We start from the raw sequence: 24,764 nt of genomic DNA, 5'->3' as shown, positions 1-24,764 counted from the left end.
AGATCTTTACCGTGCTCAGACTTTCGTGGATTTCATGCATCAGTCAGCTTGCCGATTACGCTATGTTGTCGGACTTTCGGACAATCGTTAAAAAAAGAAAAAAGGTAACGAGAAGCCCGATTCACGATGCTCCACTCTCGGGCGAAAAAAAGAAAAAGAAAAGAATACAACGAATTTGTTTTAATTTCATGTTTGCTTCGTGGTGTGTCAGTACATGACTGTCAGTATATAATCTTTGATATGTTGTATCACTCGTGGAACGGAGGCTGTTCGCAAGTAGTTACATGATGTAGCTTCTAATCATCATGGTTAAATCGCCTATGTATTGATTTGTCTGATGATGATACTTGATCTTTTCTTATTCTTGATGCCTCCACTGGAGGCAAATAGACCTCACGCAGTAGCCGTCGGATTGGCACCGGCAGTCTGGTGGTGGTGATGGTGATGGTGGTGGTGGTGGTGTGCTAATTCAGAGCGGATTGCCTGACTGCTTGTTTCTCGGTTCTTCCCAGACAGTACACCCGGCACAGGGATTTGAACTCGGGAGAGTCAATCCATTCTGCGCAGCCCCCCAATAACTTTTGCCATCACATATTTCCGTTGGGGGTGTCTTTACATGCTTCTGACGAAATATTGCGCAATCTCACAAAATTTTAGGGGGCCCCTCGCGGATTTTGGGAGGTGTTAGGGTTTGTGTAGGGGTGTCTGGATAAATCACGGCCACAGCTGCAGACACACAGCTCGCTGCCGTGATAGCTGCTGCCACTTCTGCACGTGCCGCTGACCCGAGAAGGATTGCATTTCATCATGGGAAAGTTTTATTCAGTTAGATTTACCCATTGATTTTTCTGGAGCGATAATCTCGGTCAACCTTGAAAGACCCTTGTATCGTCATAATGATCATCATCCGTAAAGGAGGAGCATCCTCCCTACGCGCGTGTGTATCATCTTAAATTGAATGAGCAGCCCTTAGCGTTGGTCGAACCCCCATACTTTTTTTCGATGGAAACTGTTCTTCCCGCAGAGAAACTAATATGCCACAAATTTTTCCGGACGAAATCGCTCCACTCTGCGAGGAGCGCGCGCTGGAAATGTCTCTTCCGCGTTCCTCCTCTCCCGCGCATATTTCCCTGCCGATGGTGTAACTGTACGGACCGCTCTTCGGTTCCCCGTAACGTCACCGGTGTTGCACAATGGCAAGTAATGCCGCGAGCTCGCGCTGTGGCTGCCGCCACTGCCGAAATCTGCCGATCGCGCGAAAGCTGCTGTCATGGAGATTTCCACTACCGATGAACGCATACGCGGGATCCTACGGCGCATGCTCCTGGCGGGATTCCTCGGCTCGGCAACACGTCACGATGACGTGTTGCTGAGCCGGCCGTGGTCGCGTCAACTTACCCGTTGTGTCTCCGCTCGGCAGCTCGTCACGGCGCGACGCCAGCTGTCCTCCCTTCGCCGCTCCGTTTAAATTCGCTCCCGAGAAATCCGCTCGCGCGACGAAAGTAAAATTTCGGTTCTAGACTCAGAAAAATGTCTTCTTTCGAACGAAACGAAGAAAAAAATCGTTTCATAGTCCCATGAACATTCATAGTTTCATGAACACACATGGTCAGGAGGAACTGCGCTTTAATTTTAGCGCAAAATTGGTAGCGAAAAGAGACCTGCGAATTTTGACCCTAAAAAACACCAAGGGGTTAGGCTTACCTTTTTTGGCAATTTTTGGAGAAAAATAAAAGTGCTCAAATCGGGCTGTAATTGAACACACATAGTCATGAGGAACTGCGCTTTTAAGGACGGTGACGTTTACATCTGCACACGTGGGTATTATTTGGAGTGCAAAAATTTCTAATGTCATGGTCAACGTGTTTCCGCAATGGTGTTTGACAAAAATAGTCGATACAAAAATGGTTGTTACACATGTTTTCGATTAGTAACATAGCCCCAGTTCCCGTGGGCCACATTTCTCTCTTTTATGTCTTACAAACCGACCGGCTTCGAGCTTCCCTTAAACTTCCTTCACGGTTACGAAATCGCTGAGAAGCCATCTCATTGAAGAACTGAAGAACGCTTCTGCCTAGTTTTTGGATCATTGACGGACTATTGCCAACCAGACCACAGGTCACCACATAAAATGAGTCGTCGTAACTGTCCATCCACGACAGGACCTGCTGATCTCCGCACACAATTCCTTCCTTCCTGGCGACTTGCCTTGGCACAATCCCGGACTTTGTCTTCTCAACGGTTACCGCGAACTTTTCACTTTCAGACGTGTCTCCTGCTGCAAGCTGATGTTGACTCAACGTCACATGGCAGCGGTTATGATCTCTCCGTGAGAATCTCAGCCTGAAGCAGAACGAAGTTTTCGTGCTGCGATGTTTGAATACGGGGCTTGTCAGCGAATATTTATAAATTTTACCATCACAATATTCAAAGTCTGGAGTCAACACTGTCCACTCCACTTCTTTGTCGAAAAACACAGCAGCGTCTTCTGAAGATTCCCTCATCTTATTCTCCAGGGTGTCGACGCGATCACGAAGTCTAGCCATCTCTGCTTCCCGTTCTTCTAAATGTCTCTTTAGTTTCTGGATTTCATGGTTCCTGACGTTCAGCTGGTCGCCCACGGCGCTCTCCAATCCCAAGAAGCTGTAGCCGTCGTCGTTCGAGACACAATGCTTAGGAGACTTCTGGTAGATTTTTGTATGGTCTAGCATACGCCCCCCGTTGATGTTTCCTTTTTGGCAAGATGAGGACCTGATGGGCGCTTCCATGCAAGATAGCTCGTGATGATGCAGATCGGCAAAGCGGATGCCGTGCTGGCAGTACCGGCAAGTTGCACGAACGGGGCATTCCCAGATGACATGTGAACCGAGCATTCTCCTGGGGAAAATACTGCCGCATCTGTTGGCGCATTCCACGGGGAAAGACACGCACTTCTCCTCGTGCTCTTTCCACGTTTCCCGAGTAGCGTTGAATCGACATCCAAATTTAAAGCCTGGACACCTGAAGAATCGGAAGCTTTGGCCACAGGAGAAGCAAGTCGCGATGTTGTCCCAGAAGGCCAGACACTGGGTGCAGGCGTCGTGCATACAAGTATCCGTTGTCCAAATGTCGATGCATTTCGTACTGCAAAGCGAACACACACGAGTGGACGACATGCCGATGTCTTGCCTGTAAGGTAAGGGGGCAGAAACGGTGCTGTCAAAGGAACCTCAGATAGGGTCGTGAAATTTCGGCACGGACAGTTGCTACAGTAACGACGTAACCAAATAGAATCCGCCGAGGCAGACCACAATTCGGGATGAGACAGACAAATATATTCTCACTGTAGTGACTTCTTACGAACGCCCCGATATGTTATCCAGGCAGTCTGGCGGCTTATCAGAGAGCGAATTGCGCGGGACATTATATCCCTTTCGTTTTTATCATTGCTGAAGTAGTTGCCTTAGCAAACGAGTCTGTCGCTATCTGATATAATGCACTGAGACTATATACCTGTGAAGAGTGCTGGGGGTATTGCCCTCTGCTTTTCTGCCTGTTCTACCAATGACGCGAATCGAACATGTTCTCAAGTAGCACACTATCAAACACACTTGTTCGGTTGACCTTTCGACGCACTCGGCTCAAGTGTTCCCTAATCAGTCTTATCATGTACAGTGAACCCTCGTTATTATGACCATGGTCGTTCCCGAAAACTTTGGTCATAATGCGGAATTGTCATATTAACGGGGGAGATTTGCAGGGGTTTCACAGCATTGTTCCACAAGAGTATGGTCGTAAAGCACGTATGTCAGATTATCGGGGGTCATGTTAACGAGGGTTCACTGTAGTTTCCTGTTCAGAGACGTAATCCTCGGTCTGGCCTTGAACAGACTGCTCGCTCCCTCGAAATGACCTCCTATTTTGTCCTCAACTGGTTGTTTCTCTTCCCTCTGGTTGTGTATATATTTTCTTGTATGTGAAGTAAAATTTTCAGCTGTGTTTGGGACTTTGGTTGGTTGGTTGGTGGTTGGAAAAATAACAAGGGGAGGTTGCTACCCCCAAAAAAGGAAACTGTACGATCGCACCACAGAAGGCGCGAACGCACCGCAAAAGTTCACCGGGGCGAGCGTCTCGACCGCGACCACGCAGGACCGAGCGTGCCGTTCACATCAAGGATCATAGTAATGTCCACGCACCGTCTAGTATGGGGTTTCTAGTCCAGATTTCGCAATGAAATTAACAAGAGCATTGAAGGCAGCGTCCCTGTAGTTAGCGTCCCATACGCCTAAGACTTTCCCTATGCTGAAGTCCCTGCTGTCGAGGTGGCCAAGGGTGTGCCTCAAGATGCATCTCTGTGCAGCATGTTTTGGACAATGCATGATGATATGTTCTGTGTTTTCCACTGTCTCCGCACAGTAAACAGTTGGGCGAGTCCACCTTGCCCACTTTATGAAAAAACTGGCGACCATAGAGCACATTCAGGCGTAGACGATGCAGGAGAGTTTCTATGTGTCTGGGCGTTTTTGAAGGTATGGTAAAATTCAGCTCCGGGTCTAGCGTGCGCAGCAGTGACGGATCCCTGTCGGCTTGGTGCCATTTTGTCCTGCGGGTGTCATCAGTCATAGATTTTAGGAGAGATTTGATGTCCTGCTTCGAAAACGTGACTAGATGTTCTGTCGATGACAGGTGTGCGATGTTCGCCATTTCGTCCGCCTCCTCGTTACCACATATGTCAGTATGGCCAGGTATCCACTGAAGAATGACGTCGTGACCGATGTCTGTGCACTTGCGATACACTAACAGGAGGTCTGTACTGTTGACGCCGTACGGCCTTTTTCCAAGAACGTTGAGATAGCTTCAAGGCTGGCTTTGGAGTCGCAGTACACTATCCATTGCGCAGGCAGCTCGAGCGTGGCAAGGTAAGTCATGGCTAGCTGTACAGCTACCAGCTCCGCTGTCGTCGATGATGTCCTGTGAGATAATCGTGCTATGCCTTCCCTCTTGTGCTCTAGCTGGTATTACAAATGCGGAGGCAGACCCGGATAGAGTCGTGGACCCGTTGCTGAAGATGGCTACACGACCTTTGTACCTTTTCATCAATTCGAGGCAGTGTTGTCTCATGGTCAAAGGCGGGAGGCTTGACTTTCTCTGGTTGATTCCGGGCACGGTGGTACAGATAGTAGGTGTCTGTAGCGTCCATGGAGGGTGCGGGTCCGCTTGTTGCGGCCGTGCTGTTGGCAATGTACGTCGATATGGAAAGAGTGCTTTTAAAAAAGAAGAGTTTCGGCGAAGCAGCTTCCGCACCAGGAGATGGTGATCATGCTGAGTGCACAGGCGAAGGTAATGTCGAACCGTTTCACGCACCCTTAGTGCCTCGAATGGAGGTTCTTTGGCCTCTGCTACGGTCAGTGTGTTAGAGGTGGCACTGGGTACCCCAAGGCAGACCTTCAAACTCCTTGCTAAGACGCCTTGCAGCATGTTCTCCGACGTAGCGCAAATGTTGTTCAGAACTGGAAGGTGATACGCTGCCATTTGCAGGATGGGGGGGGCTCTGTGCACAATGAGTAGTGACGACGTTGACATTCCCCACCGGGGCCCCGTGAGATCCGAGCGTCAGCTCTGCCCTTCAGATACTTGGTATGGGCGGCCCATGTTAGTTGTGCGTCGATTATAACTCCCAGAAAGCGATGATGTGAAAACCGTTGGACTGGCTGTGTCGAGAGCTGCAATTGGAAGTTGTTCATCTTTTTCCGTGTGAAGGGTAGGAAGACCGTCTTTTCGGGAGATATGTCCATTCCCCTCTGTGTCAAGAACGCTAGCGTACAGTCGAGGGCATCTTGAAGCCGTCGCTGCAGCGCTGGTAACTGTACGCCCGATGTCCATAGGCAGATGTCATCGTCGTACATACTGATGTGTATATGTTTCTGCAGTTGCTGTGGAAGGTCCGCCATAACCACATTGAAAAGCAACGGACTGAGAACGCTGCCTTGTGTCACTACACTCGGGAGGTCGTATCTGTCGCTGTCTCCATCTTCTGTCTTCATGTATACGGACCGCCCTCGAAGAAAATCCGCAACCCTCTACTTAGGGTCCGACCCTTGATCCCGCGAGCATACAGTTCATGGATGCCTTTGCGAAAGCCGGACATGCAGTCTGGGAATTGCTTCTTCGTCTCTAAAAACCACTCCAGTCTGCTTAAAACCATCTTTTCTAGCACTTTACATACACAGCTCGATAGAGGTGGCGGTGGTGGTTGGTAAAATAACAAGGGGAGGTTGAATTCGCGCACGGTAGACCCCAAAGCAGAAAAGAAGAAGAAAAAAGAAGAGAGGAAACGGTACGATTGCACCACAGAAGGTGCGAGCGCACCGCAAAAGTTCACCGGGGTGAGCGTCTCGACCGCGACCACGCAGGACCGAGCGCGCCGTTCACATCAAGGATCATAGTAATGTAATGTCCACGCTCCACAGCTCGATAGACTTATTGGCCTGAAGGATGATATGTCCCGGGGTGATTTCCCTTGCTTTAAGACCGGGATGATCCTGGATCCCCGTCGGGACCCGGTGATGATTTGCTGCTTCGTGATTGTGTCGCTGCATTAAGCTCGCCGAGAGTGAAGCTCAGGCATAATGCACCTGGAGAGGCATCTTCGGTCAGTATTGTAGTGTTCTTGGCGATCTCCTCCGACAGGGACTTCGTGTTTGTGTCTGTCCCTTCGTGTTCCCTAGTCTCGGGGTTTTACATTATGCATCATCTTCACCAGCTGGCTTGCGTCCTAGCCATTTTTTCATTGACGTAGAGAAAGCTTACGACAACGTGTTGCACAGCGCCATCGTCGCGACGCTACAAGAGGCCGAAATAGGAGGTTGCGCCGTCTCATGGATCCAGGATTTTCTATCTGACCGACGCATCTTCGTGCGCACAACATAAGGTGACACCGCCTTCCATCCCGTCCGTCGTGGTGTCCCACAGGGTACTACTTTGCACGCTCGGATGACTCCGTCGCGTCCTGGCTGTACATCGGAGATTCGTGCAAGTGGCCACACAGCTCTTGCTTGCGGTTTGGAGGATAGGAGCACCAGCTCGCCCACCTTAAAGGGTACGATATTGTTGCGCTGGAAGCGATATCGGAGGGCAGCTCGCATATGTAGTCGCGGGTCCTCCTGGGCCAAAAGTTTGCCAGCATCACCGGCGGAGTTCAACCTTCTCGAGGAGCGATGAACGGGTTTCGTCAGTAGTACTGCTGGTCTGAGAAGGTTCAGGTAGGAGAGTCAGGCGCTTTCCAACCAGAAAGTCAGATGGACAGAGTGGGGAAAGGGCTTTAGGATCGTCCGAGAGATATGTCAGAGGGTGCGAATTGATCGTGGCCTCAATTTCAGTAAGGATGGTTGTTAGCTGCTCGAACGTCAGTGAGCTACGTCCTAAAGTCTTGCGCAGGGCGTCTTTGACTGGTCCCACCAGTCGTTCCCAGAACCCGCCCCACTAGGCTGCGCGATCGGCGATGAATACCCATTGGATATTGTGAGCTGCGCAGTAGTGCCGCACGGGTTCGGCCTGGATGAACCGCCCAAGTTCGAGGTCCGTGGAGGCCCGCTTGAAGGTCCGGAAGTTGTCAGAGTAGACTTTGACCGGTATCGACCTACGAGCGACGAACCGTCTGAAGGCTAGAAGAAAATCGTCGGTGTTCATTGAGGACGTCAATTCTAGATGCACCGCGCGAGTGACAGCACATGTAAATAGGACGATATATGACTTCGGAGTGGTGCTCGAGTGGTGAATACGATAGTAAATCGGACCGGTGAAGTCAAGTCCCATAACATGAAAGGGTTCGCTTCTGGGGAGACGATCTGGAGGAAGTGGAGCCGTGGCTTGGCGTGCGGCCCTACTCCCGAATCGGCGGCAGACGCCACACGCATATACATACGACTCTTTTAACTGCTTGGCGTCCACGTATTATCCACAACCTCTCACACAGTTGAGCGAGGGTGCCTTGAACGCCAATGTGCATCTGGTTTACGTGGGTGTACGTGATCAGGAGCCACGTGAAGTGATGCTTGCCGGGAAGAATTATAGGGTTGATCGTAGAGGAGTTCAGGCCACTGAAAACTAGGCGAGTCTTGAGCCGTAAGATACCGTCGGTATCGATAAAGACTGAGAGGTCTCGCAAATTCTCGTGTAACGGCAGGATTTGGCCCGAATACCTCTTGCTGTACAGTCTTGATCCAATATTGCTCGGCTATGTGGAAGTCGTCGGCTGACAGGTCAGCGTTGCAATGTCGCGAAGCAGCATTAGGTGATCTTCTAGCACGTTGAATAAAGCGAAAAATCAATGCCGTTACTGCGAGTAGACTGGTAAAGCTACTATAAAGTCGTTCAGAGAGAGCACAGCCTCAATGAGAGGTCCGGGAGCAAGTAGTAGCGAGACATCTACTTCAAGCCTGAAGGGAGAAGCAGGGCTCTGATAGTTTATTGTATCGCACTCCCGTGGCCGTCTGCTGAAAACGAAAAGCGAAGTGCTGGAGGCCCTTTCGCAGAACTCGGCCAGGGCCCCTCTTTTGTTCCGACAAAAAAAAAAAAAAAACTGGCCCAACAGTCACAAACTTTTAGTCGCATATGACATCGTACAAAAAATAAATAAATAAACGAAAAATAAAAGTCTGTCGGTAGTACAATTATTTCACCTCTGAACCGATTCACGAACCGGTAGCCGTATCAATTTTTTTCGGTTCAGTTCCGGTTCAGTTCAAGACAAGCAAAAGAAAAAAAGAAGAAAATGTTCGGATTCGACAGAAAATAACATTTTTTCCGGTTTTCTTTTTGTGTTCTGTTCCGGTTCCGATCCTTGGCCACAGCAAGCCCGTGTTTAAAATCGTATGCGGCGATTGGCTGAAGCAGACGACACAGGCGGACCTTCTGTGTCTGTAGGTGGCGCTCACCGTAATTCGCGTCATCTTATTGGTGATGGGTAAAGTAATTATTGTGAACCATCAACACCGTCACACAAAGCTGAACGCAGCAGGAGAACACCAGACAAAAGCAACGTGAACCAGATTTATTTGTATAGGACAGAGTATAGGAAAGGTTCGTAGCTTCCTTGCTTCTTTCAACTCGGCAAAGTAAACGACGTATTCATAAAAGGAACGCAACAAGAAACCAATCAAAATCCTTCTACTCAATGCTAGCTCCTATCTAGTCTAGCCGTGTATCTACCATTCTTCGGCAAAAGTCACTATTTGAAATCTGCCACTTTCAGCATACCAGTCGAGCACATTTTGATTGCAACAGACGATTCCAGTCTTCTTAGCGAGTTTTCTGTCGTCAGTGTCTTCGACGATTGCCGTGAACGTCTTGCCTTTAACTGAATTTCCAGCACTCAGGAGATGCTGACGCAGATACACGCGTCCTGTCCGGGTTGTATCCAGTGTAAAGGTGAACGATGCGTCTGTACTGATATGCCTGTACACGGGACACTCGAACGCAGAAACGGACCTCTCTTTAGGAGCTCGGAGTGCAAACTTCAATTCCTTGTCAAAGAACACAGCACCGTGTCTCGCTAATTCCATCATCACATTCTTCATGGCGTCAACGCAATCGCGTAGGCTGGCAATCTCCGCGTCTCGTTTCTCCACGTCGTCCTTTAGTTTCTGAAAGCACGGGACATGGTTTTTGACGGTGAGATGCCCCTCCATGACTCTGTCCAATCCCAGGAAGGAACAGCCGTACTCATTCAGAGGGCAAGGCTTTGGAGTCTTCTCGCAGCTCTTAGCGTGGAGCTGCAATAGACCTCTCTTGATGTTTCCCTCGAAGCAAAATGGGCATCTGATTGGCGCTTCCAAGCAAGTTTCCTCGTGGTCGGCAAGTTCGATGTGAAACACGGTATCGTGGCAGTAACGGCAGAGGGCGTGTCGGAGCTTGCACTCAGTTGTCATGTGCGTGACAAGGCGTTTCTTAACAACCACGGTCTGACACTCGTACGGGCATTCTACGGGGAGATGGAAACAGTTCGTTTTGTGCGCGTCCCACGAACCTTGACCTGTGTTGAAGGTACATCCGTTTTGAGAACCGGGGCACTTGAGGAACTCGACACCCTCGGAACATTGAAAGCAAGTTTTGAGATTACCCCGATGAGCGAGGCACTTGCTGCAGACCTCGTGGTTGCAAGGATTCGTAACCCAGACACTAACGCATTTCGTGTTGCAGAGTGAGCAAATTCCCACGTTGAACATGCTGTCGTGTTGTCGAGGGAAACAGTGGTTAACACACACCTCTCGGAGCGCCCCGGACACCACCAGCAATAGTTCACAACTCGGACTTTCAGTTCTTCTGAGAAAGATCAACGAACGGATATACGACGCACGACAACGACATCTGGCGTCTTTGGCTTTGGCTTTTTTTGCAGACTTGCCATCGCCCATCGCCTCGCGGGCTCACTCTCTCACTGGCGCCAAGAGGGAAAGGATGGATTGTCTCTCGCACAGCGGCATTAACTCGTCTGTGCGCGTGCAGGTCAGGGCCAGATGTGGCTTCTCGTTTGCGCGCTGCTATTATACAGCTATGATTTATGGATTTCTTTTTATTATCTTACCATTTCCTTACATGATACTGTGGTAGCACCGCTAGGGAACCCTGTACTGCGGTCCTATTTTGCATTGAAAACATACAGAAACTTCCCTCCTGACATACACAATATAAGGTTGATAAGCCAAACCAGAATCTAGATACGTACGTACATACACAAAAACTTAACTTCCATCAACTTGTTTGAGCTTAGTACCGCAACAACCAAGGTCAAGATGATGATGAGATGAAATACCATGTATGTGATTGATCTACACTGAAAATTCCACGAAAAAGAAAATAACATTCTCACCGCGACAACAAACGAATTCAAAAGGAAGGACACAAGACACGGGAATATAGGCCTGGTCATCACTGCCCTCGGTGGATCAGCTGATAACCTGTCAAACTTCGGATTCAACGATTCCAAGGTTGCCGGTACGAACAGGACCGAGGACACCAGCCAGTGGCGTAGCCACTGGGAAGTGTGTTCGGGGGATTCAACTTCCCCCCGAATCGTGCCCTTGGTGAAATGTCGCCATTATGTCGCCATTCCTTGCTGCTTCTTTGCTGCTGCTTTTTGTCTCTGGGGTGAAATGATGTATCCAGGTTTCATCACATGTGATGATTGATTGCAAAAATGCGTCACCCTTGGATTGAAATCGGTTTAGCAGCTGCTCAGAGACTGTCATGCGCGCTCCCTTCTGGTCACAAGTGAGGTGTCTGGGAATCCATCTCGCACAGACTTTGCGGAGCACTATAAGTGCTCGTGAATGATTGTCTCCCCACTGCAGACGCAAATATTATTACACTGGGCTGCAATGTCCAGAACTATTACTCGCCGGTTATTGAGGATAGCTTGCTTAACGCTTGCGATGTTCACAGGCGTGACTGCAGTCGGGACGAACGTGTCCATGTAGTTCATTCGTCACCATATCCCATCCTTCGCCAAACTGTTTGCACCATTCGTACACTTTTCCCCTTGGTTTGGTTTGGTTTTAAGAAAAAATAAAATGGAGAGTTTGGCTTCACTAATGTGAGGCCCGCAACCCCACATCACTTGCACCAGTTACATCGTTTGTTCCCCATACTGTGCCAGTAATCGTTGCATAATCTAAGCTAGTTTGACATTATCCTTCACAAATGACTTGATTATGAATCGCTGTTCCACAGCTGCAGACACACTGCTTGCTGCCATGATAGCTGCAGCTTCGTCGTTTTACAATGTACGAGCTCGCCTGCACCCTATAGCACTTTTACCCATAACCATCGAGTCGCGCGCAGTCCGCATTGATCTTGACCATATCATGCGTAGGCGTCGACTGCGGGGGCGCTAGGGGGGAGTGAACGCCCCACCGACCTTTCCAAGGGGGGGGGGGAGAGAAGGCCCACCAGAAGCGATTTTTTAGAGCGATCGTCGCGCGTGGCGACGTCGGAACGAGGTGGCTTGTCGCGTCCCGAACCATACGGCGCGACAACGACGCGATGTCGCGCACACAGTGCCCAGACGCGCGAGTGGTATGCTTGCTAGCACGACGTTCACAAACAGGCACAAAACAATTACGACAGACACAAATCTGACAGCCGGTCGCTCGCGACGTCGCGGAGGGAGCACAGCGTGCGTCTTCGCTGGCCCGTCGCGCGACGCGAAAATCGCGCTACTTGTCGCTTCATGTGGAGAGAAATAATTTTGATAGATAAATAGAAAAATAAACTGCGTTTCGAAATCTGGTACCGGAAATATAAAATACGGTTCAAGATAAACATGTACTTCTTCGTAAACGATTATGACAGTATGCAGGAGCACTGAAATTATCTCCTATTTACACGCTGTGTTGTTGCCTTTGCTTACAGTTTCAACTTTGGAGAAAAAGACAGAGAAACCCGACATAAACAGCTAGCTGACGTTATTGACAGTTGATGGATGACATCGGGTTTGCTGATTTAATATGCCTAAGGAATTAAAATATAAAAGCAGCTTCGTTCCCTTTGTGGCCAAGGGCCCGAGGGCCACAAAATAGGTCATCGCGGGCCACATGCTGTGTTTTTGACCCCTGATCAAGAGGCTGCGCAGCTCTCGAAATCTAGACTCAGCCTTTCGTCAAGCGTCTTCCATATTGCATTTACTCCACACTTTGGTGAATCAACGTGACTGAGCAGCATGTTCTCTACACCGGACTCACGGGACATCGTATTGTGCTCATTGCAGAAGCGGCTACATTGAACACAGCGCCCTGAGGGAACTGAAACAGCACATCTATGCCCGTCAAACTCCGTTGCGGGAGGAGTTCAAGAACCAGGACCCGGAGAATACAGGTAATGTAATGCTCTCAAGTAATGCGAGCTGTAATTCATCAGCTACGTCACAAAGAACAATTTATTTTGCTCGTTACTCTGACATCCAATACGATGCGTCTGGTGTACAATAGCCATCAGATTTAACTGCAACATGCGAGCGCGTGACCCGCTCGGGAGCTGGCGCCGCTGGGTTTGAGACTATAGGCCGAGTGCATAGGCGTTCCAACTTTTTTTTTTTTTTTTCAACGGGGGGGGGGGGGGCACTCGTGCAACCTCCTCTTTTTCAGGAGCCGGACGTCGCGGTCTGTGCAGGTTTTCAAAGGCATCTTAGTATAATCATTACCAACTCTGACTAAAGAGCGCACTGTTTTCACAAGCGACCTTGGAGCTTCATGGAGAAAGGGCACGGCGCCCCCCCCCCCTTGCCGCCTTCCCGATACGCCCATGCGTAAGACAGGTTGTTGGGGCAATGGCCGTCCAACCTTGTTAAACCTTTCCTGATGAGGACGCGGCTATCATGCTAAGCTGCGGTCGGGAGGTGTTGTGTGTTTTAAGGGCTAAACGCATGGAGCGTTTTTCCGACGTTTTCACGACGCGCGCGCGCTCGGCGTGAGTGTGACCTCGTAAAAACCAGTTTTTCAACGCGCGCGGAGGGCGTAGGCCGGAATCTGTCGACTACAGATATTCGCGCGTGTCTGGGCGCGTTTTCCGAGAAGTAGACAGAACCATGGCCGTCGTGCGGCAGACAAGGTGTCGTATGAGCAGCTCGCATACATTTTTGGGACATTATCCATCACACTAAATTTACGTGAACATTTCAATGGTATCTGGAATGAAGGAACGCAGGAATCACAGGAAAGAAGAGCAGCTGCACGTTCTAACAGATATTTGTGGTCGACGAACATGGCAACAGTGGCGTGCGTCACTCGCTCCGTACGCGTCCCATGCGTTTCGGGTGGTCGCCTCGCTGGCGTTTCTTCGCCGCGTGTGCAAGGCCATGGCGTACGCGCGACGTTTTGACGCTGAGAAAACGTCCAATGCGTTTCGCATCCCATTCTCGTGCGTACATTCGAATGCAGAGGCTAAAGGCCGAAACGCATGGGGTGTTTTTCCGACGATTTCACGATGAGCGGAGTGAATAGAGGCGTCATAGATTTCTATGGATAGAGGGGACAGAGCCGTGAGTTAGACAAAGTTGCGTATGAGTAGCTTGTACAAATTTTTGAGGCTACATCCACCACGCTAAATTTACTCCTGCATGTCAACGATATCTGGAACGAATGAACGCAGATACCGTGGAAAATAACAGCATCGGTACATTCCAAAAAACGTCGACGAATGTGGCAACGTTGGTGCGCGCGTCGCTCGCTCTGTACGCGTGCGTGTCCCATTCGTTTCGAGCGGATCGTCGCGCGTGCAAGGCCGCGGCGTGTACGCGACGTTTTGACGCTGAGAAAACGTACCTTGCGTTTCGCGCTTCGCGACGCTGGCGAGCGCGTGGGCCACGCGTTGCGGTTAACGTCTGACGTTGGCTGTACGTGAAAAAGTAAGCGGAAATTACAGACTGAAGGAAGATTTCTGGTGTTTTCTAGCCTTATGTTTTTCGGTTATTTGTCACGGTATACCTTAGTGATCACCCATTTCGTGGCCTCCTCATGACAGCCGTGCTCTCGAGCTCTGCTTGGGCCGCGTGGCACCAGCTGTTTCGATTCTGACACGACCGGCACGTCCGTTTGGGGTTATCATGATAAGGGATCCTAGAAAGCATAGGTACACTCCCCCATGTGAAACAACAATACCGACAGCTCGCACCTTAAAGGGACAGTGCGGAGCTTCCTCGTCACAGCACCAGCGAATATACAAGAAAATTAAGACTACGCTTGAGAGAAAGTAAAACTGCTGTTCTTTATGGTTTGAATACAGCCAATGAAAAACTGAACTGTTTGGATAGGAATGAAAAACTGAATGAACTGTTTGAATAGGAAACAAGATCGTTGTATGTGGCTTATTTCCTAAAATACGTAGGACCGAGAGTCATAACTTAAGATTATGGTGCAACGGCTACCATACTTCTTGCGCATAAAGTGCATCCACATTCAGAGGTTAAAATACCGGTGCTAACAGTGCACAGAAACTGTAAGATCTACATCCACATTAGTGCCCACATTACTCCATACACAGAGCCTGTGTATCTACTATGAGTACATTTAAAAAAAATCTATTTACTACATCATCGTGCACTGCCTCTTCTCAACATTTCTTACATTGTACACCGACGCAGCAATAACTCAACAATACAAACATTGTGTCTCTGTAAAGCAGACTACTTCCGCTACTTAGTACTGTACCTCTTTGCCTTTTCACAACTTCAGGAATGGTGAGCATCACAGAATGGTGCAACATAATGGAGAAGATCGTTGGCCTCCATGTAACGTGGAGGATCCTGTGCCCGAAGATCGCACGTTGTGACATGACCAAAGGATCAGTCCAGTACGAGACCACCTTTGACGAGTACAGCCTCACAAACAACTTTGCTCAGGTAGCATTGCTCATCGCATATCTCTCACAGCTGTGTGTCGTGAAAGTTGCGATAAAAATATGGCACTTCCTGCAGTAACTGTTGTGCGCGAAACTTAGGGAAAGGCCATTGTGCCACAAAACTAAGCACTTGCAATCTTTCCAAGACCACCAACAGAAAAACAAGAAAAGCGTATCACTCTTATCATCAGCAAATATTCACTATCAGTTGCAGTCAGCTGAGGAAGCAGCAACATTCAACATACATAACTTGGAATTGACATCATTTTTGTCCTTCTTGCGCAACAGAATGGGCCGTCCTTCCTGGAGTCCCTGTACAAGAACAAGGACAGCTTGGAAACCATTTTCAGGATAATGGACAAGGATGGGTCAGGTAGGTAGTGCCCCTTGTTACGGGTTGGCAAATTTTATCACATGTGCGGCTACAGTTAAGTTTAGAACACGAAGTCAGTGTAGTTCTACCAGAGTGTGAAGTTACTGTATCTTAAAGCAAAGTATGTGTGCTAGCAAGAGTACCTCAGGTATCGTTTGGGCTCTAGGGTCACTTCTATGTCTACATCAACCAACATCCAATACGCTCTGCAAGTAACTGAGCGTTCTGCGCATATCTCCTCTCCTGGTTACTCCACTCGGGAAGCCCCATTGGCTACAGCGGTGCCCTCCCTCTTCCCTCTCACTGCCTCCTCTCATGCGCAGAGACGCACTTGCACACCGTATATATATGTGCAAACCCAATCCTCATTCAGAGATATGTGTTGTTGTGCGCCATTTGCGGTTATACTTGTTTGGTAGTACATGTTTTTTTATCTACACCTTCCTTCCAGGGCTGATCTCTATGGAAGAATTTAAGGACGCCTGCGATCTTCTCAGCCAGCACGCCAACACCCCTATGTCTGCCGACCAGGCCGAAGAACTGGCACGGAGCATTGACATCAACAAAGATGGCTTCATTGACTTCAACGAGTTCCTAGAAGCGTTCCGACTCGTGGACAAGCGACCTCCGTCGTCTGCTCTTGGCAATGCAGACGACGAAATCTCCAGATGCTGCAACGGCATCAAGTCCCCTGACGAAGCAGATGAGGCAGAGTACGGAGATTGCACTAAGCTGTGATTGCACGGCTTGGTTCTTTCTCCCTTCTGTCGGCATTCAGGGTGAAACCTCTTTCTCATTCACTACCTTCTTGTCCCGAAAACAAAAAACAAAAAAAGAAACAGCGGGCAAATGGTAAGGGCTGCATAGGGGACTTGACCCAGTCTTAAGCACAGCCCGCTGGTCTACGGCACCGGATCTGGTTGTCAGAATCAAAATAATGCTTCTGGGTAGCTGAACCATAGATTTAGCTTAGGTCATCCAATGGACAGACGTATTCCCGACAATTCTGTGCAGGAAGCACACTGTTACCTAAGCGCCTGAAGCGTTACCATTGTCTCGGTGCACTGTATAGGCAAATCAATCAATCACTCACGATGTCCCGACTGCACCGCCTATTCACATACTCTTATTCAGCCCAAAATAACGCAGTATCCTTACATTCTCTTGTACATGCTACTTGTAGTCTCTTGAGAAACATGTGATACTGTGTGTCTGATACAAAAAAGGAACCGTAGAAATGAAGATTTCTGATATAGTTACGTAGAATCTTCTACCGATAAGGCGGTCGAATGCGGGTCACGAGGAGGTCAGGAGCCACTATGAAGGGCTTCGTGAGGGAAAACTCTCATTGTGGCTCTTGGCATGCCTGTTACGTGGACTATATGAACGCCGATATATACTACATGTCATGCGAGCTTACATAATGCATGATGCATCATGCTATTTCATTCCCCTAATTTATGACCGTAGATGCGTAGGTGTCTCACCCATCATTTCGGATCCTTCGTCGCTTGTTCGACAAACGATTTCAGCTGCCATGTACAGACGTTAGTTTCATACTTTGCAGTCTCTTTCGAGAGGTCTGTAGGTATAGCATGCGTGCTCCTGGCTGCGGCGCAACACAGAACGCCAGAAAGGAAAAGAAGTAATGCTGATTTTTCCGCCGTTGTTTGCGCGACATATCACGGTTTCTAGCGTGAACGTTACCTAACTCAACCCTGAAGACTGTCCTGGCAGAGCGATCTATGGAGGGAGTGTGGAGAAACTAGGGTTTACACGTGGGATGAGGGGCACCTCAACTGCCAGCCAATATACGTCAACGGTCGGCTTTCGACTCGCATTTTGTTGCTTGGTGAACAAGTATACCTTGCGGAAAGAAATCTTCTTACTGCCGATTACGTATTCGATACTGTTATTAGTGAAAGTGATAGCGTCTTCAAGGGTAATGTAAGAAAAATGAAGAAACAAGGGGGAAGAAAAGGTTATTGTTTTTTTGTTTTTTTTTTCTATCACAAGAGCTAAGGACACTAATAAATATGTATGGGGCGTGCATCAATCACTCTTTCTTTTGCGAATTTTTCTTGTCATTCCCCATCAGTGTTTTCTTTTCTTTTTCTTTTTTTTGTTACGAGGGTTGTTAACAGTCAGCCAGTCACGTAAGGTGAGGCAGAAGGAAGGGCTTTGGAAGACCGAAATCCTGCCAGATAGCATATTTATTTATATGTACTATCGATGTCGCCAGATGCCAGTATGGAGATAAACGGTAATATAGACAAACGAGAAATGGAGGAACAAACTTCCTTGTCGCCCAGCTCCAGCTCGACTCCGCCAGAAATGAGGAACTACGCTTGCTTAGTTTCAGCGTATATGTGACTATCCTGGAAAGTTTTTCGTTGAGCCGGCTATAAAACTCTGTTACGTTTGTACTTTGCCACACTCTCTCTACATGTCGCTTAGCATGTTGGATACACCTGATACCCTCCGCTTTTCACGTGTGTGTTTCATTGTCAAAGAGCAGTACCACTTCTTGGATGTATAGGGTCACCCAATTTGCAGAGCTAATCCCTAGAGCAGACAATGCTGCACTCGTTTCCATTCATAAAATACAGAAGGTATACGTAACTTATATGAGACTGCGACGTATTGTTAGTCAGTCATTGGGTCGCTTTCAAGATGGGGAGTTCTGCTGCCATCTATACATGTTCAGGCCTTCGGTGGAGGCGTTTCTGTGATTCTCCTGGCATGTAGTTGAATAAGTTCATAGTTAACGACAATGAGTTTATATTCTATTAAGTCATTATTGGCATGTGGTATGTGCGTTATTACAATTGTCTTCATTATTATCATTATTACAATTATATTGTAACAGCTTTACGTGTCATTGCCGACTTGTGTCTAAAGCCCGAAGTAACAAAGGCACCCTGTGGGGAGCGCAAAGGAAAAAAAGGGAGGGGGTATTGACAAACTGGGGGGGAGGGGGATATATTAGGGGTCTGGATAGATTACTGGTGATAACGCTTCTGTTTTGATCGTGCATTGCTGGTTAGCTTCACAGGGTTTCCGATAGGCGCGAGCCTACCTTCACGTTATCAGCCAATCACCGACGGAGCGACAAATAGGAAGTCACGTGATCCTCTGCTCCACCATGTATAGTTGCCGCATATAGTGCACAACACTTCGGTGCATTTACCGTGTCCGTTCTCGAATTAACGATTGTTGATCTTCCTCAGCCGATGAAGTGATACTCACATGCATGCAGACATTCTTATCAAATACTGCATAATTGCCGTATCGCTTTCGAAACTTCATCCACGCGTAATTCTATCCACACTATAGTACTTTACGTGACTTTAGATGTCTATACCATTGTACGCTCTGCTTGACTTGTACATTTGCCTGTATGATACAACATCGTCTCGAGAAAAACGTCTTGTGCCAGTGATCTGTGAGTAGCCTTGAATCTCTAGAACCATCTATGCACATTGTCCATTTTTCAGCTGGTTCCATCGGAGGTCCATACGCTAGAGTTAGTGAGTTTTAGTATCCGCCAAATGAATATACAGGGTGTTACCCTATAACAGTCTACCCGCTCCGGCATGCCGTGCTCGCCAATTACTTAATGCAGGCGGTACAATGTATTGCCTACGTATAAAACTCGTAAGGACATTCCATTATGGTAAATATCGAAGTGATTGAGCACCGTAACGCAAAGTTATAGCGCAAAACGTGAGGTTCATGTAGTCAAAACAGCCAAGATGGCGCCTCTCAGTTAGCAGACGACATCCCTTTTGGGTGTCGTCTGCTTAGTATGCGTCGGCATTTTTCGTTCCTCACGTTGCTTACTTCTGAGCAAAATACGACAGTTACGCGAAAACGAAATGAAAACTGCAGTTCCATCTGGCTGGCAGGATATGCGACACGTTGTCGTATGGGGAGCAGCATGTCAAGTGCTCTTCTCAACGCCGCCATCTTGTTTGTTTTGACTATGGGAATTGCACGTTTTGAGTTATAACTTCGTGCTGCGGCACTCAATCACTTTGAAATTTACCGAGATTAAATGTCCTTATGAGCTTTGTATAAAGATCGCACAATGTGCCACCTGCATTGAGTAATTGGCGAATACGGCATGGCGGCACGGGTAGACTTTTATAGGGGAACACCCTGTACATATATATATTCAATATCTGGGTCCAACGCAAAGCTGCGGCACGGTCAGGCGAGCTTTTACTTCGGTGCGTAGGTAGAGAGAAGTAGAACTTGCGCTCCGAAAGCACAGTGTGAATGATATATAGTTCCGTGCAGATCAGAACTTTATGTGTGATCTAGAGAACGTATGTCATTCGGTTACTAACGCTGTCTATAGGCGGCCACACGTTCCCTATAGAGGAAAAAGGAATGGGAGGGAGTGTCTACTGGGCCAACTTCGCAGGGAAGTGTGCAACAGAAAAAAAAAAAGAGAGAGAGAGAGAGAGGCACCGATAGACATCACTCGGTGCTTGGGTTTGAATCGGGGTCAGCGGCAAAAAAAATAAAAGCGTTAAAAACCCCAGTGCCGGGGAGCTAAAAAGACAGACACATTGCGCAGTCAGTGCTATGTCTGTGTCGGTCTTTTTAGCTCCCCGGCACGGGGTTTTTTAACTCTTTCAAACGTGATTCCAGAAAACCGAACAGCCTGATTTTTAACCCTTTCTGACAAAAAAATAAGTCAAACGGATACGATGTGAAAATGTGACTGCATTGTCTTTTTTTGTGTGTATTTTATGGGCTTTTCTTTTTAAGACAGAAGAAAAATGCCTGGTTGCCAACCAATACTTCAAAAGTCAGCTAGTTACTCTACGGGTGACTATGATACTCCACCCTTCAAAATATTCAGTTGCTTCCATTCATGTAGAGAGAGAGTGCTCCATCTTTTCGAGTCTCGGTGCATCAACATTTTGACACCCTGGAAAAGTGTTGCAAGGATTTGTTGTAGACTGCATCTGCACGGAACTGTGTCATGAATTCGGAGTAGATTTATGTGCTAGTTAACGCGAGGGTCTAGTCTCTTTGTTGTACTGCAATTTATATTCAGTTTCGAAAAGCTGTTTATGAAATATGGCAAGTTTGTTCATCGGGCATGCAGCTCGACAAGTGTGTAGAGTGCAGGAGACCGAAAATGAGCTTGAGATCGAGCTAGCAGGTAGAGCCGTGCGAATATGAAACGAATACCGGATGCTATTCGAATGCTACTCGCAACTTAGTTTCAGTATTCGAAATGTTCGAATATTTTTTTTCGGATAGTACTGAAACAAACTGTTCTCGCCATTCTGCAAGTGGGCTTCACCTCATTACAGTCAAAAGTTAGGTGAAGCCCACTTCGTGTTCCTGCCATTGCTCTTTTGATGCGCAGATTCATTCTGCAAGTCTGCTCCGCCTCAAACCTTTCGAGCGTTAGGTGAAGCCCGCTTTACACTCTGCAACGAGTAAAGATACTAGTGTCACTAAGGTCTACGAATTTTGTGAGCTCGTGGTCACCAGTGTGTTCTGGACACTGCAGGTTCCAGTAAATGTACTCCCAACTTTGAATTATATTCAGTAACAGATGGAAGTATGTGCAGTTTGTAAAAAAGTACAGGAAAATTCACATCGTAAACATAGAATTGAGGAGATGAACACAAAGCAGACTGCATGGAACGTGTTGACTAACACTCAATGCAGTTCATCCCACTAATACAGTCTACCATGCACAACACAGAGGGACCCTTATCTCACGGTATGTTATGCTGGGCGAAAAGGCTCGAGTTTTAGGAGCAGACCATAATCTATAATGAGCACAACACCACAAAATATTTCACCATGAGGTATTCGAAATTATTCGAATTGGGCCGTTTCTAATTATTCGAATTCGGTTCGCCATCTGAAGAAATTGTTCGAATTCGATTCGCGATGCAAGTGAAATATTCGTAAACTGTTCGCAATGGAAATTTTGCTATTTGCACAGCTCTACTAGCAAGGATCAGATCAGGAGTGTTCTAATAGATATGGCCTCATATAGTTAATAAATTGGATGTGTGGCAAAAGAATAATGCCACGAAGTGAATGATATGCTGGAATTCATTTGGTAGCTTATCCTCCTTGTTTATCTGCTAACAATATCAATTTGAAAAGAGCTCAGTGGCGCATTTTGTGGCGATGTGGAACAGTGTGTTTCAGCGAGTTACACGTTTTATCTTTCGACGCATGAAAAGGAATGAGAGAAGTATGTCATTGAAGGTTGAAATGGACTGATACATTGTTTCCCTTCCCCTGTTCCTTTCTGGGAAAGTACAGTTTACATAAAAGTGAAGGAAAGTCCTCTGAGCTTTGCTCTTCTTGTTAGGAATTATAATCTGCCGCTAAGGATTCTGGGATGTCCAGAAATCGTAAAAATATCGCGTGGGCATGAAAATATGAAAATGTTTTGACTGACGGAGACATTGAAGAAACTTTTGGGAGGATGAATAATGAATCCAGTGTAGCAGGACAATGAATTTTGCTTTCCACGACTAGTATTACCTGATCAATTTAATCGTATAAAATGTTAACATACGTATACACTTGTTCTCTCGTATGTTCTATGAGAGCTCATGAATGTCGTTTTCTCCTTTTTGATGTGCACCCCGTATATGATTTCCTGACATCCTTTGTGCTACGTACTGAAATATTTGTCAGAAGGGCAAGGGCACAAGGCCATCTGGTACATATGTTGAACGAATCTGTCGAAGTCGAACACAAAATCTGCGTTGTGTCTGTCTGCCCATGTCTCCTGGTTCCCATAGTTCAACTATAAAGTATTTTGTGTTTCACAAAAGCGACACTTACGGCTAAAGATTGTGGGAATTTCTTCAAGTCCCGCAGGGCTGCCCTGTATCACCCCGTCCCAGAGAACACAAGCTGAGTTTTTGCGTAGGCACTCTTCATTAGCTTATGTATATGTACTGTCTCCTATAGTCCTCCCTTTCATTTGCGACTTCTGGGTATATATGCCTGCGGTATCTGGCCCTGTGTCATGTTATTCCTTTCTTATAATTAAGACGATGGGTTAGGGCAGGGTATGACGCATATAAAGCATGTCAGTACACCCTAGCGTCATCTGCTAGCCAATGGCAGCACAGATGAGGAATATCCTAGCTGGTTATCACTGCAGGTCTCTTTCCATACCTGTACTTGACAGTGAGCAAATCTGTTGTCGTGGCCTTAAAAGCCTAAACTCTCCATACAATCTCTGATAAGGATTCCCTCTTGTCAGATACACTCTTTAAAAAAAAAAGTGTGTACTTTACCTCCTTTTTCTTGCAACATACATCACTCACTTTATGGAGTGGTGTTACGCACTAACTCCCTACTTGAGAGTAATATTACTCTCCTGTAGGGGGTAAGGGAGTAATGTTACTCCCTTGTTGGAGTGGGGAGACTCCTTTTTGAGAGTAATTGTACTCTCCAAAAGGGAGTGATATATGTGTCAAGAAAAAGGAGATAAAGTACACCCCTTTTTTTAAGATTGTAGCATTGAAATTTCCAGATTAGTACAGTCAAACTCCTTTACAACGAAACTCAGGGGACAGCAAAAAAAAATTCGCAGTAAAAGTATTTTCGTTAAAAAGGATGTTCATTATTGGACCTATAGGCTCCAGCGGGACCGCAAAAAAAAATTTGCTGTAGTGGTATTTTCGTTAAAACGGTGTTCGCTATAAAGGAGTTTGGTTGTATGTGGAATTTAGGAATTATGGCCTATACTGCTTTACAAAGCAGTTCCGCAACATTTCCGATGAGCATTTTTCGTTATATCCTATTAAGAGCACAATCACCATGGTCACATTGTTCTAATTGTTCTTTCACCGTTCTAGAAACTGAATAAGGCACCCTTAGAACATTAACGTGATTTCCAAATAAGAACGTGGTTGGCCCGTTTACGTTGCATATACGGTTGTTTACACATCCACTGTGATGTGATGTTTTCTGTTGTGCTTTCACTTGGCACATCCTGAGTGCTGTGTCTTCAGCTCACACGAGCATCTAAACGACTCGGCATTAGCCATTAAGAAGGAAGTATACTCTTCCACTATACAACACCAGAGAAGCGCCAAGGTCACTGGTAGAACCTCCGTGAGTATGGCTACAGTGAGCCAACCCTCTGGCATGCTGCTTAAAGCGTGTGTTTGGTAACGTTACTTTGCAGAGGACTGCAACAGTGAGCTGTACAGGTGTACATACAGTTTCTTTTTTGCGCGATACGTTTGTTCCATGTAGAATAGACTTGTTTGTTATCCCTCTTGTAAAGAGCTTTCCTGTGCAATGTTCTGACCTTGAGTGAGAAAAATACCTTCATTGCGAAAGCTTCCAACATGGCAAGGCAGCTTCCAAACAGAGGCGGAAACTGCAAAGCAACTAACTATCACTACCGTGCCAACATTACCCATCCAACTTGCAAGCTTCCTTTAAAAAAAATAGAAAAGTTTATTCGAAACACAGTTTGGCAATGTCTAGTCACATGATGCACATTCCAATGTTTCTTGCCGCCTCTATTTATGCAAGTGCGTGACTCCAGCTGCGAGAAGCTGATCACATTTTACTGTGTGTGTGTGTGTGTCTGCACCGCCAATTTTTTGTACATATTGCACTACATGCATGAATTTGACAATGGGAACTGCACGTAACTGCATCAAATGCCAAGGGGCATAATGTATTTAAAAAAAAGATAATAAATATATTTACTTAACAGTTCAATTTTGTTTTCGGTCGTTGTGCAGTTTTGTGGCAAGCGTAATGAATGTCACTAAGCAATCCTCTGTCATATATGTGGATGGGTTTCTACTGCTTCAAATAAATGCACCTGCTAAACCAACAACAACAACAACAACATACATATTGTGATGAGAGTGATGATGATGAGAGATGACGGGAATGATCGGAGCGGCGATGGCGATGCTGAACGTGATCGTGATGGTGGGAATGTCCGAGGGCGCTGCTGGGGTCATAATGAGTCCTTTAGGCCTGTCGC

At 47.1% G+C, this 24,764-nt stretch overlaps 2 protein-coding genes across 3 annotated transcripts in view; one reads left to right on the top strand and one right to left on the bottom strand.

Annotated features, from left to right (window-relative positions):
- LOC135394887 (serine/threonine-protein phosphatase with EF-hands 2-like) overlaps positions 1 to 24,490 on the top strand; it is a 188,679-nt gene extending 164,189 nt beyond the window's left edge. For both annotated transcript variants that reach the window (XM_064625929.1, XM_064625928.1), the window contains exons 12-15: positions 12,746 to 12,852; positions 15,207 to 15,373; positions 15,661 to 15,745; positions 16,197 to 24,490. In XM_064625929.1, the coding sequence (XP_064481999.1) occupies positions 12,746 to 12,852; positions 15,207 to 15,373; positions 15,661 to 15,745; positions 16,197 to 16,483 (646 nt within the window). In that variant the 3' untranslated portion in view covers positions 16,484 to 24,490. The remainder of the gene's footprint in view (positions 1 to 12,745; positions 12,853 to 15,206; positions 15,374 to 15,660; positions 15,746 to 16,196) is intronic.
- On the bottom strand, positions 9,052 to 10,402 carry LOC135394888 (TNF receptor-associated factor 5-like). Its single transcript, XM_064625930.1, has one exon. The coding sequence runs from the start codon at positions 10,392 to 10,394 to the stop codon at positions 9,186 to 9,188; it is 1,209 nt and encodes a 402-aa protein (XP_064482000.1). The 5' UTR covers positions 10,395 to 10,402; the 3' UTR covers positions 9,052 to 9,185.
- Positions 24,491 to 24,764: the final 274 nt, after the last annotated feature.

Source organism: Ornithodoros turicata, chromosome 5, assembly GCF_037126465.1.
Source record: "Ornithodoros turicata isolate Travis chromosome 5, ASM3712646v1, whole genome shotgun sequence".
Classification (NCBI taxonomy): Eukaryota; Metazoa; Arthropoda; class Arachnida; order Ixodida; family Argasidae; genus Ornithodoros; species Ornithodoros turicata.
This window is presented reverse-complemented; position numbering and strand designations above follow the sequence as displayed.

What these genes read in the sequence shown, in the direction of transcription:
- LOC135394888 (XM_064625930.1), bottom strand. Translation starts at nt 10,394, where the DNA reads ATGGGCGATGGCAAGTCTGCAAAAAAAGCCAAAGCCAAAGACGCCAGA.